This window comes from Porites lutea, chromosome 11 (genome assembly GCF_958299795.1).
Source record: "Porites lutea chromosome 11, jaPorLute2.1, whole genome shotgun sequence".
NCBI lineage: Eukaryota > Metazoa > Cnidaria > Anthozoa > Scleractinia > Poritidae > Porites > Porites lutea.
In genome coordinates, this window is record NC_133211.1 from 14878178 (window position 1) to 14891850 (window position 13673).

General features: G+C 40.8%; 3 protein-coding genes across 3 annotated transcripts; all 3 read right to left on the reverse strand.

Moving 5' to 3' along the window:
* Nucleotides 1–99: 99 nt before the first annotated feature.
* Nucleotides 100–5955, reverse strand: LOC140952717 (uncharacterized). The gene is made up of 2 exons (XM_073402157.1): nucleotides 5849–5955; nucleotides 100–5246 (listed from the first exon to the last, which is right to left on the reverse strand). The coding sequence occupies exons 1-2, from the start codon at nucleotides 5910–5912 to the stop codon at nucleotides 985–987; spliced, it is 4326 nt and encodes a 1441-aa protein (XP_073258258.1). The 5' UTR covers nucleotides 5913–5955; the 3' UTR covers nucleotides 100–984.
* Nucleotides 5956–5983: 28 nt separating this feature from the next.
* On the reverse strand, nucleotides 5984–6815 carry LOC140953247 (uncharacterized). The gene is made up of 2 exons (XM_073402747.1): nucleotides 6081–6815; nucleotides 5984–5989 (listed from the first exon to the last, which is right to left on the reverse strand). The coding sequence occupies exons 1-2, from the start codon at nucleotides 6813–6815 to the stop codon at nucleotides 5984–5986; spliced, it is 741 nt and encodes a 246-aa protein (XP_073258848.1).
* A 3877-nt stretch (nucleotides 6816–10692) lies between these two features.
* LOC140951558 (uncharacterized protein YwbO-like) lies at nucleotides 10693–13625 on the reverse strand. The gene is made up of 3 exons (XM_073400835.1): nucleotides 13499–13625; nucleotides 12834–13015; nucleotides 10693–11385 (listed from the first exon to the last, which is right to left on the reverse strand). The coding sequence occupies exons 1-3, from the start codon at nucleotides 13499–13501 to the stop codon at nucleotides 10941–10943; spliced, it is 630 nt and encodes a 209-aa protein (XP_073256936.1). The 5' UTR covers nucleotides 13502–13625; the 3' UTR covers nucleotides 10693–10940.
* Nucleotides 13626–13673: the final 48 nt, after the last annotated feature.

Here is a 13673-nt window from a genome sequence, read left to right on the forward strand (position 1 = left end):
ATTTCCCCTTCTTTAGAACGGGGAGTAATGCATGGACCTAAACACCACAATAGACTGAGAATCTTGTTTTGAGAACAGTCAGTTTATTCTAGTTATCATTATTCCTTATTTACATAAACCACCATATATATCTAATCAAGAGTTCATATTTGATACACAAACTACGGTCCATTCAATAACTGATTCATAAGGATAAAAAGAAACACTAGTACAAACAACAAGACAATCAGAAACTGCCGGAGTGGGTGGGAGATAAACTTGAAATTCAAATATTCCAGAAATGCTTAATCTTGATTTCTTGCTTGCTTGCTAAAAGTGCGCTAAAATACTAAGCCTTAGCCTGATAATATCAAAAATTAGGCGAGCTAGTGTGGTGTATTACAATTGGTTCTCAGCAGTCTTACGACTCCCATACAATATGCTCAATTCTGAAATAGCACGACTCCTATACAATGTACAACCACTTGCTCCCAGCCCAGACCTCTCCGTTATTATTGTCTAGATTCATATTTATGAGATGAATATTCATTTACAGGGTCCCAGAGGGGACAATAGCAAGCAGCTTGTTGTTATGTACTTTATTCGTTGAGAAGGGTAAGAAAATACAAAACAATAGAGAATGGTAGCTGACGAGAGCTTCAAAAAGTCATTGATAAGTCGTAAAGAAAACACCAAAGAAACTATGTTCAATGAGTGTTTTTATATCTGATATAGACACGGCTAAGTTTTAAGTCCAATTTTTTTAGACCATTAGCGTAGTGTACAGTTTTATTAAAGTGTTGATTTACATAAATAAGGCTCTGAGTGGTCGCTTACGAGAGCGTAAAAACAAAGGAAAAGTCCAGTTGGGTAATCCCGAAAGTGGTCGCGGTCGCTTAAGAGAGCTTGAAGTCACAGTTCAAACGGGTTTTCGCAAAGGTGGTCGTAACTAGACCTGGTAGCTTACGAGAGCGGTCGCAAGGAGTGCTTTGACTGCATACCTTTCTACAAAGGCGGCTCTCTAAATTTCAAAATGGTTAGATACTCAAGGTCATCGAAACACATTTCAGAGACAAGCGTTTTTAAAGCAAGTGTCGAATCTTCCCGGTATCTCCTTACGAAGTTTCTCATGCGTAAAAACGCGAAATCAGAGATGTGAACCAATCTGGAGTTTTCGTTCACGTACCGGTAGTTACGTTTAGTGAAGGCAAGTTGTGTAGAACTGTTGGCGAGGTTTATTCCCCCAAACATATAGAAGAAAATGAAGTATTCGGCTTCTAGTTTGGGATAGCGCAGTTTTCCACCAAACTCTTCTATAACTTTCACGACTTTGCACCAGGGACTGTGCCATTCACAGCTGACACCACCGACAAGCTTCGCCAAATACATTGGAGTTATACCATCTCTGTTGGGACAATTAACGTCTACGCCTAATAATTGTTTCGTCGAAAGTAACTGGTAGATAAACTGCCACATGCCTCGTATGGCCGCGAGGTGATACAGGCTTAAGTCAGGACGACTTTCGTTGCAGCCGATGTTTACTGTTCCAAACTTGATCAGGTGACTCAGAATAGTAGAGGCTGAGATCGATGCAAGATCCACCTCAAGACCTGTTAGGATATTTTCGTGGCGGAAGTCAAGAAATAGTGTGTATTTATCTGAATACAGTACTGAAAGCCAAAGCGGAGAAATGCCATCTGCATTTTTTATCAATGGGTTACCTCCCCAAGCCAGGAATCTTCTTAGAGCAATTACGTTGGCTCCTTGTGCTGCTCTATGCAAGGCATTATAGCCTTGCGCATCAAAACAGTCATCAATAACGTTGGTGCCTCGAGGATGAGACTTGATTGCTAAGGCCAGTGGTCCATCACCAGTCCGAATAACGTTTGACAAACCACGACGGTCCCGAACCTCTTGGTACTCATCCAAAAAGTAGTCAAATAGGGAATCATTTGATGCTAGGTATTTAGACCACTTTTTTGCTCCCTTAGAGAACTCAGAAAGGTAATGCAAGTAATGTAACTTGTGGTAAGAGATAAGGTGCAAAGAAGATTTTTCAAACGGATTTCCACAGGAAATGTCCACCGTCACTTTATGTTTTGCCAAGACTTTTGACATGTGACGCCCTCCACCATGAAGATAAGTTAAAAGAGGGCTTAAACCTGACTGATCTTTGCAATTGATATCCACACGTTCTTGCAAATACGAGTTAGCTGATCGAACCCAATTATGTTGAACAAGGGATGTGAGAAGCGAACATGTATCTAAACGATAAAACGTGTTGAATGTCTTTAACAGCGTTTTAGTTAGCATTTTTGGAAGAAACGGTATAGTGAAACCTTTAAAGGCGTTATGGAGAAGGATATCCATAAGGAAAACGTTTGGAGATGTAAGAAATGTCACATCTGTTTCTTCGTAGCTTTTACTGCCGGTAAGGAGAAACGAAGCATTGCTTTTTTCTTTGAGTTGGTTAACAACATAAACATACGCTTTTAGTATTGGATGGTCTTTGGGCAATCCGAAGAGTAGCCTTTTTTCAACATTGGCATTTAAACTTTGAATCATTCGTACAACAGCATTCCACCAAGTGAATTGTAGGTCGCCTTTTTCCCAGGGCTCTTTTTCATTTAACGCTTCTATCCAGTTGATCGGCCTGTCAACATACAGATCAGCAAAATACTCTCTTTCCACAAATTTGATGTTATTAACAAGGTAATGTAATATCGTCATGTTCTTGTTATCTTGAGCAGAGTAGTTGCTACCCAATTCAAGCAGAGCTGAGAAACTGGTTGTCGCAAGACAAGCTGCCGCACTGTGAAGTGGTGTTGAAAGGTTGAAAGTTCGTAGGTTGATTTTCGCCCCACTGTGAACAAGGAGTTTTATGAGAGACACCTTGCCATAGCACGAGGCTATATGAAGTGGAGTTGATCCATCGCAGTCTCGGAGATTGACATCTGCGTTATGCTCAATTAGTAATTTGGCAACACTGTAATGGCCATACATGGCTGCAATATGTAAAGCACTAAAACCACAAGGGCAATAGTTGTGCTGTGGACCAGCCAATGAACTAGCTTCGCAGCGCACAGAAGTGTTAATGCCCGCTGTTAACATCACTTGTAACGCATTGTATTTGTTAAATTGAACCGCCTCGTGTAAGGGACGTCTTCCTGCAGCATTAGGGCAGTTCAAAGAATTTTCTGGCTGACGTAATAGAGCCTCGATCACAGACAGATGCTCTTTTCCGACTGCGGCATGCAGAGCTGTCTCCCGCATCTCCAGGTGACCGTTATCAAGCACGTGTATCCTCCTGTTGTCCTGATTCTCGTTTTTTGTACCATCTTTTGGAAGGTTATTGTCGTGTATGCAAGTATCTTCCACACCTTCATTCAATAAATATTCCACGACACGTCCGTGGCCTCCTGCAACAGCATAATACAATGAGATTCTATCCAAGAGTCCGCCAGCTTTCTTAATGGTTTTAACGACTTTAAGATGTCCATTTTTAGCCGCTAGCTCGATAGGAGTGTTATTGCAGTGAGTTGTTTTCAGCACATTCGCATGGCTTTCAATAAGAAATTCCACAATCTCAACGTTTCCTTCCTGCGCGGCAATGTGCAACAGGGAATATTCGCACGCCAGTCTCCGACACTCGGGGGTCGACGGCTTCAATTGTCTACATTTGACTGTGTGGTTAAGGTTTGCCCCTTTCGATGCAAGAATAATAAGATTTTTAACGCATCCGGCACCTGCAGATACGAACGCAGGCGTGAGGTATTCATTATTTAAACAATCAACGTCTGCGAAATGCCTGGTCAAAAGTTTAGTGACATCTGGAGAGGCCAAACGCGCACTTGTGTGTAATGCAGTGTTGTTGGACTCATCGCTGTTGTTAACAAAATATGAAGGGATTGACATAAATTCGCGCACCTGATCTTCATTTGAGCCACCCTCTACGATGTGGTGCGTCAAGAAGAACGCTTCTTCTGGTGTAAGCTGTTTTTTGAATTTTTTGGCATTTTGAAGATAGTATTTGGCTAGACGTCTGTGACCATTTTCTTTCTTTACGTAATAAAATTGCCCCTTTTTACTTTCTCCTGTCAACCATTCAGACAAAGACGCATGATAAATTCGCACAAGGCCATTCCGGGATCCATGCCACAGAAATAAGGATACTTCTTCCAGTTTCGGCATAATATCATACTCGTAGTCGAGAGCTTGGTTGTCAAGTTGAAGGACTGAGTGGATTTCTTGGGCAGATAGCGGTCTATGTGATGCGACAAGAACTTCAAAAATCTCGCGTAAAGATTGGATTGAATTAGGAGTTGGGTATTTTCGTTCAAAGTACGACTGGAATACGTTGTCCAGTGTTTTGGGAATGTTTTCAGTCCAATTTGTGCTTTCTGTTGTCGCAAATAAAGTGTCTAATACAAGACGTACGTACAAGAAATTTCCTTGGGACTTCTCGACAACGCTGGAAACAATTCTCTGATACACGGCGTTGTTTTCCTTGATGGAAAAGTATGATTTTATCTTGGAAATGATTGAACCTTTTAATGGATATATCCTATCCATCGTATATGTATCAATATCCTGTACATTTCTTAAGTCGTCTTGCCACAGCTCCAGTCTTCGCAAACCTTCGAAGCTTTTGGTAATGGTGCTCATATTACGCGTGGTTATAATCAGTTTAAGCCACATTGGAAATCGCCGAACTTTTGATTTGAGCATGTTAACAATTTCTGCTTTGGCTTCTGCGCACTCGTCTAATGCGTCAATAACAACATACAAGGGCTGTTTTGGCTGGCGCCGCAGTTTCACTAGAGGTGTAATGATTCCTTCCTGGAAACACCACTCTGGATCTCCTGGACAATCGTATCGAAGTACTTTATTGGCAAACGATGAACTCAAAATGTTTTCACGGTATTCTTCCATTCTTAACGCGATCATGTTTGCAAGATTTCGAACAAATTTGGCTGCATTTTGTGTCCCCTTGTCCGAGTGCATACAGAAATGATATCCGAGGATTCTGTCATGTATAAATGGGCTTGATGCTCTGGAACAAAGCAAATGGCAAACAAACGCTGTCTTGCCAGAACCAGGGTTTCCAATTAATAAAATACCACGTCCACCTGGCTTCTCCATGATCTCATACATTTCCTGGTACAACCATTGACGCCCAATAAAGCCTGCCCTGGATGACGTAATAAACTCATCGAAGTCAAAATACTTAAGTTTCCATAGATCATGGGGTTGTTTGAGATTACATCCTAAAGAGAAATGAAGAGACCTATTTTTAAAACATTCAATCACATATCGCTGAAGTTAGGAAACTATCAAGACTACTACACACAACTGAAGAATTTGAAAAAGCTAGTCTCGTGTATGTCTTCTTCACCACCCTGCTAGCAGAGCCTTTCTTTCGCTTGCTCGGTTTTGGAGTATTCGAGAAAGACTCTGAAATGAGTCCGAATGAATAGAATTCAGATCTTAATAGCAGCATGCGCTGCATGCTGCTAGGAAATCTAACCTATGCCGAATGGTCGTGCGCTTGGTACAACGGTCTCAGTTATAACCATCGTTTTATCAATAAAGGGATGCGCGCACTCGAAAAACTAGTTTGGCGAGAGAAAACAAGATTGCCTAGTCCAGAAGTTCCCGCCACGGCGACAAGGCCTTACGTGATTTCGGCAAAGCCTCCTTTTCTCCTCTTCAATCAAGAAGAAGACAAAGGGAGGCTCTGCTCGCGGGGTGTTTCTTCAGTTGATTCTTCAAACGTTCAGTTTAATTAGTGGATTATTACATAATACTAAATGTGATGAGGGTTTCTGTGGTCTACGTTATACTGTTCATTGAAAACAAGCGTAAGTACCGTCTTTTATGAATGTGCCATCGTTTGAGACATCACACCAGTTGCAAAAGAGGAACATCATCATCAGCAAAACAACCTCTTTTCGGTGACCCTTTGCACCCCTTCCAAGCTTTCCAATTTGAGAGAGAAAAAAATTCAACACTGTATATGAATAGGAGAGAAATACGTTTCTTTGCTCCAGGAGTTCCACAGCCCTTTCCAATGTCGCCTTGTTATTGCTGGATTCCCTCACCAGGTTATTTATGACTTCCTTAAAGTAAGCCAAAACTTGAGGCTCCATACTATGCAAGTCTGTAACGCTTTTAAGATTGACAATTTCCTTAAGAGCTTTCTGGGCGTCCGGATCTCCAGCTAACTGAGGATCTTGCAGCAATTTTTCAATGCTGACAAAAGCGTTTGCCTTGTCAGCGTTGGATAATTCAAGTTTTGGTACGTGCACCCATTTTTCATTTCGAGTTTCACGGACGTCCTTAACTAAGGGCTGAGGAATGGTAAACTGATCACACCAAAACATTAGGTTCAAGATAGCGGCCACATCCATATCGTGCGCACTGGTTATCATTGCATGTCCGCCTAAATCTGGGAGGAAGAGCTTGGCTATCTCCCAGGGACCCAAGTTCGGATCCATCCATTTGGTGGGATCACTTTGTTTCCAGTTTGGCTTGTGTGAATGGTGGTGAGCCTCAAGGATATTAGCCCAGACACAAGTAGTCATGTCGTGGTACTGGTTGGGCTTCCTTCTCGCGACGTAAACGCAAGTACAGGGTCTCGCTCCAGGTATTGCCGCAACTGTCGCTGTCACATTCCTATAGAAAGCTTCCGTCTCTCTATTAACAAATGGACGAAGACCCTCGCAGAGGACTGTTGTCAACGCATGGCCTAGAGCAAGCCAGTTTCTATACTCTGGTGTGGTGAGGGGTCCTGTTGATACAGCTGGTACGGAGCAACCTGCTACCCCCGTCGCCATGGACGATTGAACACGCTGAAAAAAATGGAAAACAAGCCTTTCTACACGTCGTTGTACAATTATGCTGAATGTCAAGCTCTGTTGAAGTTGGTTAGCCCTAATTAGATTACGATTTTCCGTCGGCGAAACTGAACTCTGACTTGAATTTTTCCCCTAAATTATTTGTTGATTGTTTAAAATCTTTGATATGATTTGCCAAAGTCCAGACTGTTAAAAGTTTATTTTCGGTCATGGTTCGGGAGACTTTTTTATAGTCATCTTCTACTGGTTACTGACGATGTGCACCCATGTAGGTGAGGCCCTGTTCAAGCGTTGTGCTATCGTTATGCCGAATTACAACATCGGAATCAAACTTTCGGGCCAGGTAAATAGGGCTCGGCAAGCACTAACATGCTTAAAATTATGCTTAATGTATAAGTTGGCATGACCTTGAGTCAGACGTTGTGCTTCGAATTCACTTGTGCAGAAGGCAATGCACAACTGTGTGATAATTATGTTTTGGTCTAGTGTGACTAATTGACGTTTGACGTTTGAGGCGAGCTGTAACTCTGTTGAGTTCGGTACAAATAGACAGACGTTTGAAAAGGGGCACCCAACGACAGTTTTCTGTAAAATACCTATTCGGGGAAGCAAAAACTGGCTAGAATTTTCTATAGCTTGAGAAAGGCTAAAAATTTCTAGATGACCGCTCCATTCATGTACAATTTTCGAAGCTTACCTATAAATTCCCTACGATTTTCTAAAATTTGATTTTTTGCATTTGACTCCCCAGGTTAGGCTATATTTTGGATTCGTAAAACTTTAACTTGCATCTAAAATTTCCGAGAAGATAATACTGGCGCTTTTTTAATTTCTAAAATACTCAAGTTGCCCTAGGGCGACCGAACAAATACAAATTCTATAGCGCCGCTTTAAAATGTATTTCTAGAGATCTAAAGTACTCTTTATAGCGTAGAAAGACATTTCAATGTGTTTAGGAGGAAACCGTCGTTGGGTGCCCTTGTTTGAACCGTGCGTAATAAGTACAATCCACATTCAACTCCACAACTCGATTTGAATGGTAACTAAACCTCACCATGAAATGATTAATTTTCCTTATTCATAATAACAAACTTAAGACTGAAAAATAATAATGAATAAATAATTTTTCTGATTGGCACATCGAGAGGTTTACTGTTCAGCGAAATGTGCAACCGAAGAACCTCTCGACTCAGATGAAACCGGGAACGAAGGCAAAGACTATGCTGTCTGCGAGACTAAAGCGTGGTGGAATTTACCGTCACCGCGGAACATCTACAGGTATCTGTTAATAATTAACCTGAGCAAGATGGTTTACATGAAGTGGGTCTCGAATTAAATATTTCAGCGCAGCTCAGAAATCCGAGATCAATTTGTACGTTGTCCTCTAAAAAATTTTGTTTGATCAGTACGGGGACTTAAAACGATATTGCTACGGCTTCATCAGTTACCACCACAAACAAACAATGAAATATACTGTCTCCCGACTGTGCCTCTCTACTCTAACAAAATGCACTTACAGTACTTCAAGAAAACTCCTGGTTGATTCCGGCTTCCTATCAGCTGTGCCGAATGTTTTGACTATAGTTGCTGGCCTTCTTGATGTCAAATGATCAAAAAGTGTAGCGCAATTACTTCGCATGTGTGAGAAAATGCAGAAATTTCTACCCCACTTCCCGGAAGTGATATGCATATCAAAAGAAGTCACCCTCGATCGGAGATCAGTCGCGCACGTCACGACACGCTTCCTGATCTCCTGCATTTTCTTTAATTTTTGCTTGGTTCGAAACATTGCGCCTTCAAGTCCACTATGATTTCCCCTCAAAATTACTTACATAGGTATATGCCGCCCAAGGGATCGTGATTTTGTGAATTTCGAGCTACTCAACAAATTGACATTTAAACTGCAAAGGACCGCCAACGAATATGCCGCAAAACGTTGGATCTATAGAGGGCCTGATCAGCAAAAAATACGCTGAGTAGAAACACTGAATTCTGCAAAGCTGATCATACTAGGTGAAATATGTCTTTCAAAGTTAATTTTCACGTAGTACGATCAGCTTTGCAGAATTCAGTGTGTCTAATCAACAAGGTATCCACACACAGACGTTTGTCAGAAGGTTGAGAACCGGGTGTAATTTGAGACCGCACGATAGTTCATCAGTATAAGCAGCCAGCAAATATCGTTATTATACATTGTACAGACTACCTGACTTCTCATTGGCTAAGAGACTAAGAGATTGTTTTGGCAATCAGCGCAGCCTTCAAATAGGTGTCGGATAGGCTAGTTATCTGACAGCAGATAACTGACTAATTTGTAGGTTGCGCGTGGAATGCATGATTTTCAAGCCTTTTTTTTTCAAGAGGCTCCCGTGCAACGGTTTGTTTGTCTTTTGTTTTGTTTTCGGTTTTTGAGATATCTGAAATAACTAAGATCGAAGACCTCGACTTTGATTACTCCGGACTATCACAAAAACCGAATACCTAGAATGTATACAGTTGTTAATAACACGTGCCTATCCTCTACTGTGGAATGTATTTGAATGCAAAATCATTCTAAAATGGGGAGTATAGCTCCGTATACACTGGTATACATTCGCTTCCTAGCTCAAGTTGTTGAGAGCAAGTTATTGTTATTTATGTCTATCTCTTATTTGTTATTTAACTCTATCTTTCGAAGCTTAAGTAGTAGCGGCGTGAATTTTTATCGGACAGTAAAATTGTTAAGTCTCAATTATCAAGCACAAGATGTGAGAATTAGGACATGTCATCCATTACAGCTAGCAGAATAGACAATCTTTCTCGAGTGTCCTTTTTTCAACACCTCAATTGACGCAAGATAAACAAAGGGAGTACCCACAGTAACTTTCTTAACCATACGAATTCCAAATGACAGCCAAAAAATAGTGATCTTGGAGGATACGGTAATATAAAACATTTACACAAAATTTAGCAATCTTGTTTGAAGAAGAAACCAAAGAAAAAATTCTCCAAGGTTGCTTAAGTACAGTGAAACTCCATCATTGCGACCACCAAGAATAAAATCTGGTCGTATTAACGAGGTGTTCAGAAAGGAAAATGACTGAATATTTAACACCAATTTTTCCAGTCAAAGCCCTATACAGTCAAACTTCCACTTATGGCCACCTCTCCACAACTGCCACCTCTCAACAATCAACACTTTTTTTGGCGGACAGTCCATACATTCACTCTTGTTTAACCCTGTCTTCAACGGCCACTTTCTTCTGATGCCAAGCTGGCCGTTAACTATTCGTAAACAGCCACCTCTTGTAAGAGACCGCAACCACTTTTTGGGGTGACGGTTTTGTAATATTCTCATGTAAGTGACCACTTGATGGCACGTAGCAGCACGGGGCAGGGGGGGTACTTGGATTAACTTTTGCTGAATATGTGTCGCTGGCCTGTCAGAGCCCCCACCCATCATAGTTCATTCTGTGACCAATTATAGACTCCATCTTAGTCACTTCTGGGAAAATATGTAATTTTCACGATCCCAACTTAGTCACTTTCTATTTTTATGAATTGACCCATATTTTAAATGGAATGAACAACACTTTACTTTTCACCTACAGAATAAACACTCTGGTACGTTTGCTAACTGTAAACATGAAGAACTGTCTTACCCCCAAAAATCCGAAAAAGTGCAACCCCATTCTAGTAACTCAATTGAAAATGCGACCCCATTATAGTCAATCCAGTTGTGAAAATGCGACCCCATCCAGCAGCACATCCCCATTAGCCTCTTATATAGAAGTACCCCCCCCCCCCGCCACTGGCGTAACAGGTTCTGATGTATCTATCACATTTTGTCAACATTACGTTGCTATTCAGAGTATACTAACAACTATTGTAACTTAGAAATTGCATTTAATACATTCTCTGCCAAAAAGAAGATGTGTACGGACTTCTCTTCAGTTTAGTCCCCCTGAAGTTTGATTCTGGTATGAGATCACCTCCTGTAAGCAACCACTAAATCTTTGCATCTTGGGCGGTTGCTTATGGGCGGTTCGACTGTGTATTGCTTTTGACATTTCAGTAGGTATAAATGTACAAGACAACTAATGCTTAAAAGCATTAGTTTAGGGGCTACTGGCAAACACGATTAAGAGCTGCTAAAAACTGTTCTGTGCTCTGGGCCCCTGACAAAGACACTGTCTTCTGGTTTTTACCAGATATGACAAAAAATGGCACACCAGATATTTTCATTTCAGACTTTGCATGGGAATCTTCAGACAAAATCAAATCCACATCACGTGATGACTTCAGGTACTCTTCACTTCCCTCCAGTCCCAGTTCCTTGGCAGCTTCAATGAGTGTCTCAACTTCACTCACATTCAAACCATCCTCATAGATCATACGGAATAAAATATCCTTTGCTCTTCCCTGACCCTCTGCTCCTTTTTGCACCCCAGCCAAATGAACAAGTCTGTGAGCATGTAAAGAATTTGGCCAGATTTTCCAGTTCTTGAATGCTAATCCATCTCTCTGTCCTGCTCTTTTAAGTGAGTGTGTCCAACCGTCACCTCCCCACCTGAAGAAAGAAGAAATAATCAAACATTAATTTTTGGTCAGTCTTTGGGAAGCATTAAAATATGAACAACACTGCAACACTGGTGGGGAGGGGGGGGGTGGGCTTATTCTTACTCTAAATTATTCCTCCTCCAACACACACAAGTCAATCCAGTTATGTGTTGCTAAGGACATCATGCATACCGTCACATGAGGTACAAACCATTAACAATCATTGCCTCTGCAATGACTGTAACAGGGACCGCGGAGGGGGAGGGGCTGCTAGGGCCGCGGCCCCACCACTTTTTTGCGCCCCCGCCCCCACTTTTTGCGCTAAAAAGAAAAATAATTAAAATAAAAAAAAATAGAAACAAGTTTTTTCCGTCTATATTCCGCTATATTCTCTGTATTTTCTTTAATTTCAAACGTCAGGCATTTTTGCGCTGTGCTTTTCGCGGTAATTGTGCCCTGGGGCCGACTTGCCCCTTGATCGAATGCCATGCCTTGGCCAACTTGGCCACCCCTTCGCTTCGTTCGGCAGCGTGTTTTGTACTTCCAGCTCCGACAGAGTTTTTTATCAGTTTTATCAGACGAAATGAAGAAAATTACTAGCCTTTTCAAGCCAAACGAAGGTGAGTAGTTGTTTTGAGTTGATAAAAGTTTTATATTTTGTCTTTCTCCTTTCGAATCAATGAAATATTCGATGGCAAGAAGAATACATTACTTGAACAGTGAACGGCCATAGTTAGAAATTTTTTTCGGATCACTTCAGTGTAGTATTTTCTATACTAAAATTGTAATCGCATCTTTTCTTGCATTGAATCTGAACTGACGGTGTATGTTGGTCGTTTATTAGAGTTATCTGGGACTTCGTCAAAGTCTGTAAGCTCTGCAGAAAAGACGACAACTACTTGTAGTGCCGGAAAATGGTGAGTTTGAGTTTAACCAGTACTAGAAAACACATTTGCTGGACGGAATGAAAATCGTATGAAGAATTTCGGTATCTTCACTAAGGCCGACCTATAAAGAGCAACAAATACTGGATAAAGTATGCAAAGTCACGCGACAGAAACAAATCAAATACTATGATTTTATTCCTTTTTTCGATTTTCAATATCAAAAAATTATTTTCAATTGTCAGCCCTCCCACTTTTCACTTTGCTCCGCGGTCCCTGTGTAATGATGAAAATCTGTGTGCCAGTGATTAAATGTGTGCAAAAATGCTGCTAGTAACTGACTGTTAACCTTAAGTCAAAACCATTTCTGAATTATGGAGAAATCCTCCAAGCTAAAACATAGAAAAACTTAAAATGTTGATTTTGTCCAGGAGATTTGAATAAATGACCCATATAGGAGAAGGGAGATTTGTGCTGCAAGCTGGAGATCTTGAGGGTATCCAGGAGAGTTTGCATACACACCATTGTGGAGAGGTTTTTTGAAGCCACTAATAATTTCTTTAAGAAACACTACCTTCTAATATTGTATGCCATGTACTCTTCTCCCTTTTGGGCTGTATTTTTATCGATAATGTATGGATGCCAGTTGACAGTTATGTTACTTGGAGAAAACTGCTGAATGGCTTTGTCAAGACGTCTCTTGCCAACATAACACCAAGGACAGGACAAATCTGAGTATACATTAATGTTAATCATCTGTGAAAACAATAATATTCAATATTTGAGTTATAATTGACTCATTCATGCCAAACTGAATACATGCATTTCATCCTTACATTAAAATTTGACAACCATAAATCATAACAGCTTCTCAGCTGGTCCTACTAGATAAAGCTCCCCTGGACCAAAGAATTCCTTTGATGAGCGTCAAGTATTTTATATATGCCACACATTTCCACATTTCCCACAATGCACCTTTTTGGCCTCCAAATTTTGCATAACCTTTGTTTTTCAGTTCTCCTGGGTATTACAGCTGCCCCAAGAGAAATTGAAAACAATTCTTTAGCAAAATTTTTGAGGTAAATAAGTTGCATTATGAGGAACGGGAAGTGGACTACGGGCGTATACAGAGTATAAGCTTACTATCTCAATCGGATTTTTTAACCTCCATATCACATCGAAATTCTCAAAATTACAAGACAGCATTATACAGTAGTGTTTTATGAATAAATCTCCTACCATGCTAGCCGTGAGCAGTCAATATGTTTGAATTAAAATGGCAAAATACATTTACAAACTTTTCCTCGGCTGTTGAACTCACTGCTACTCGTTTCCAGGGTCGTCCGACGTCTGGGAAATCGAATATTGTCGATTACTTTCCGAGGGAGATCGGAAACTACCGAATCTGAAGGAA

What these genes read in the sequence shown, in the direction of transcription:
- LOC140952717 (XM_073402157.1), bottom strand. Translation starts at nt 5,912, where the DNA reads ATGATGATGTTCCTCTTTTGCAACTGGTGTGATGTCTCAAACGATGGC. An exon ending in TGGCACATTCATAAAAGACG is followed by an intron (nt 5,247 to 5,848) that starts GTACTTACGCTT and finishes ATTTCTCTTTAG; the next exon opens with GATGTAATCTCAAACAACCC.
- LOC140953247 (XM_073402747.1), bottom strand. Translation starts at nt 6,815, where the DNA reads ATGGCGACGGGGGTAGCAGGTTGCTCCGTACCAGCTGTATCAACAGGA.
- LOC140951558 (XM_073400835.1), bottom strand. An exon ending in ATGGCATACAATATTAGAAG is followed by an intron (nt 11,386 to 12,833) that starts GTAGTGTTTCTT and finishes TTCTTTCTTCAG; the next exon opens with GTGGGGAGGTGACGGTTGGA.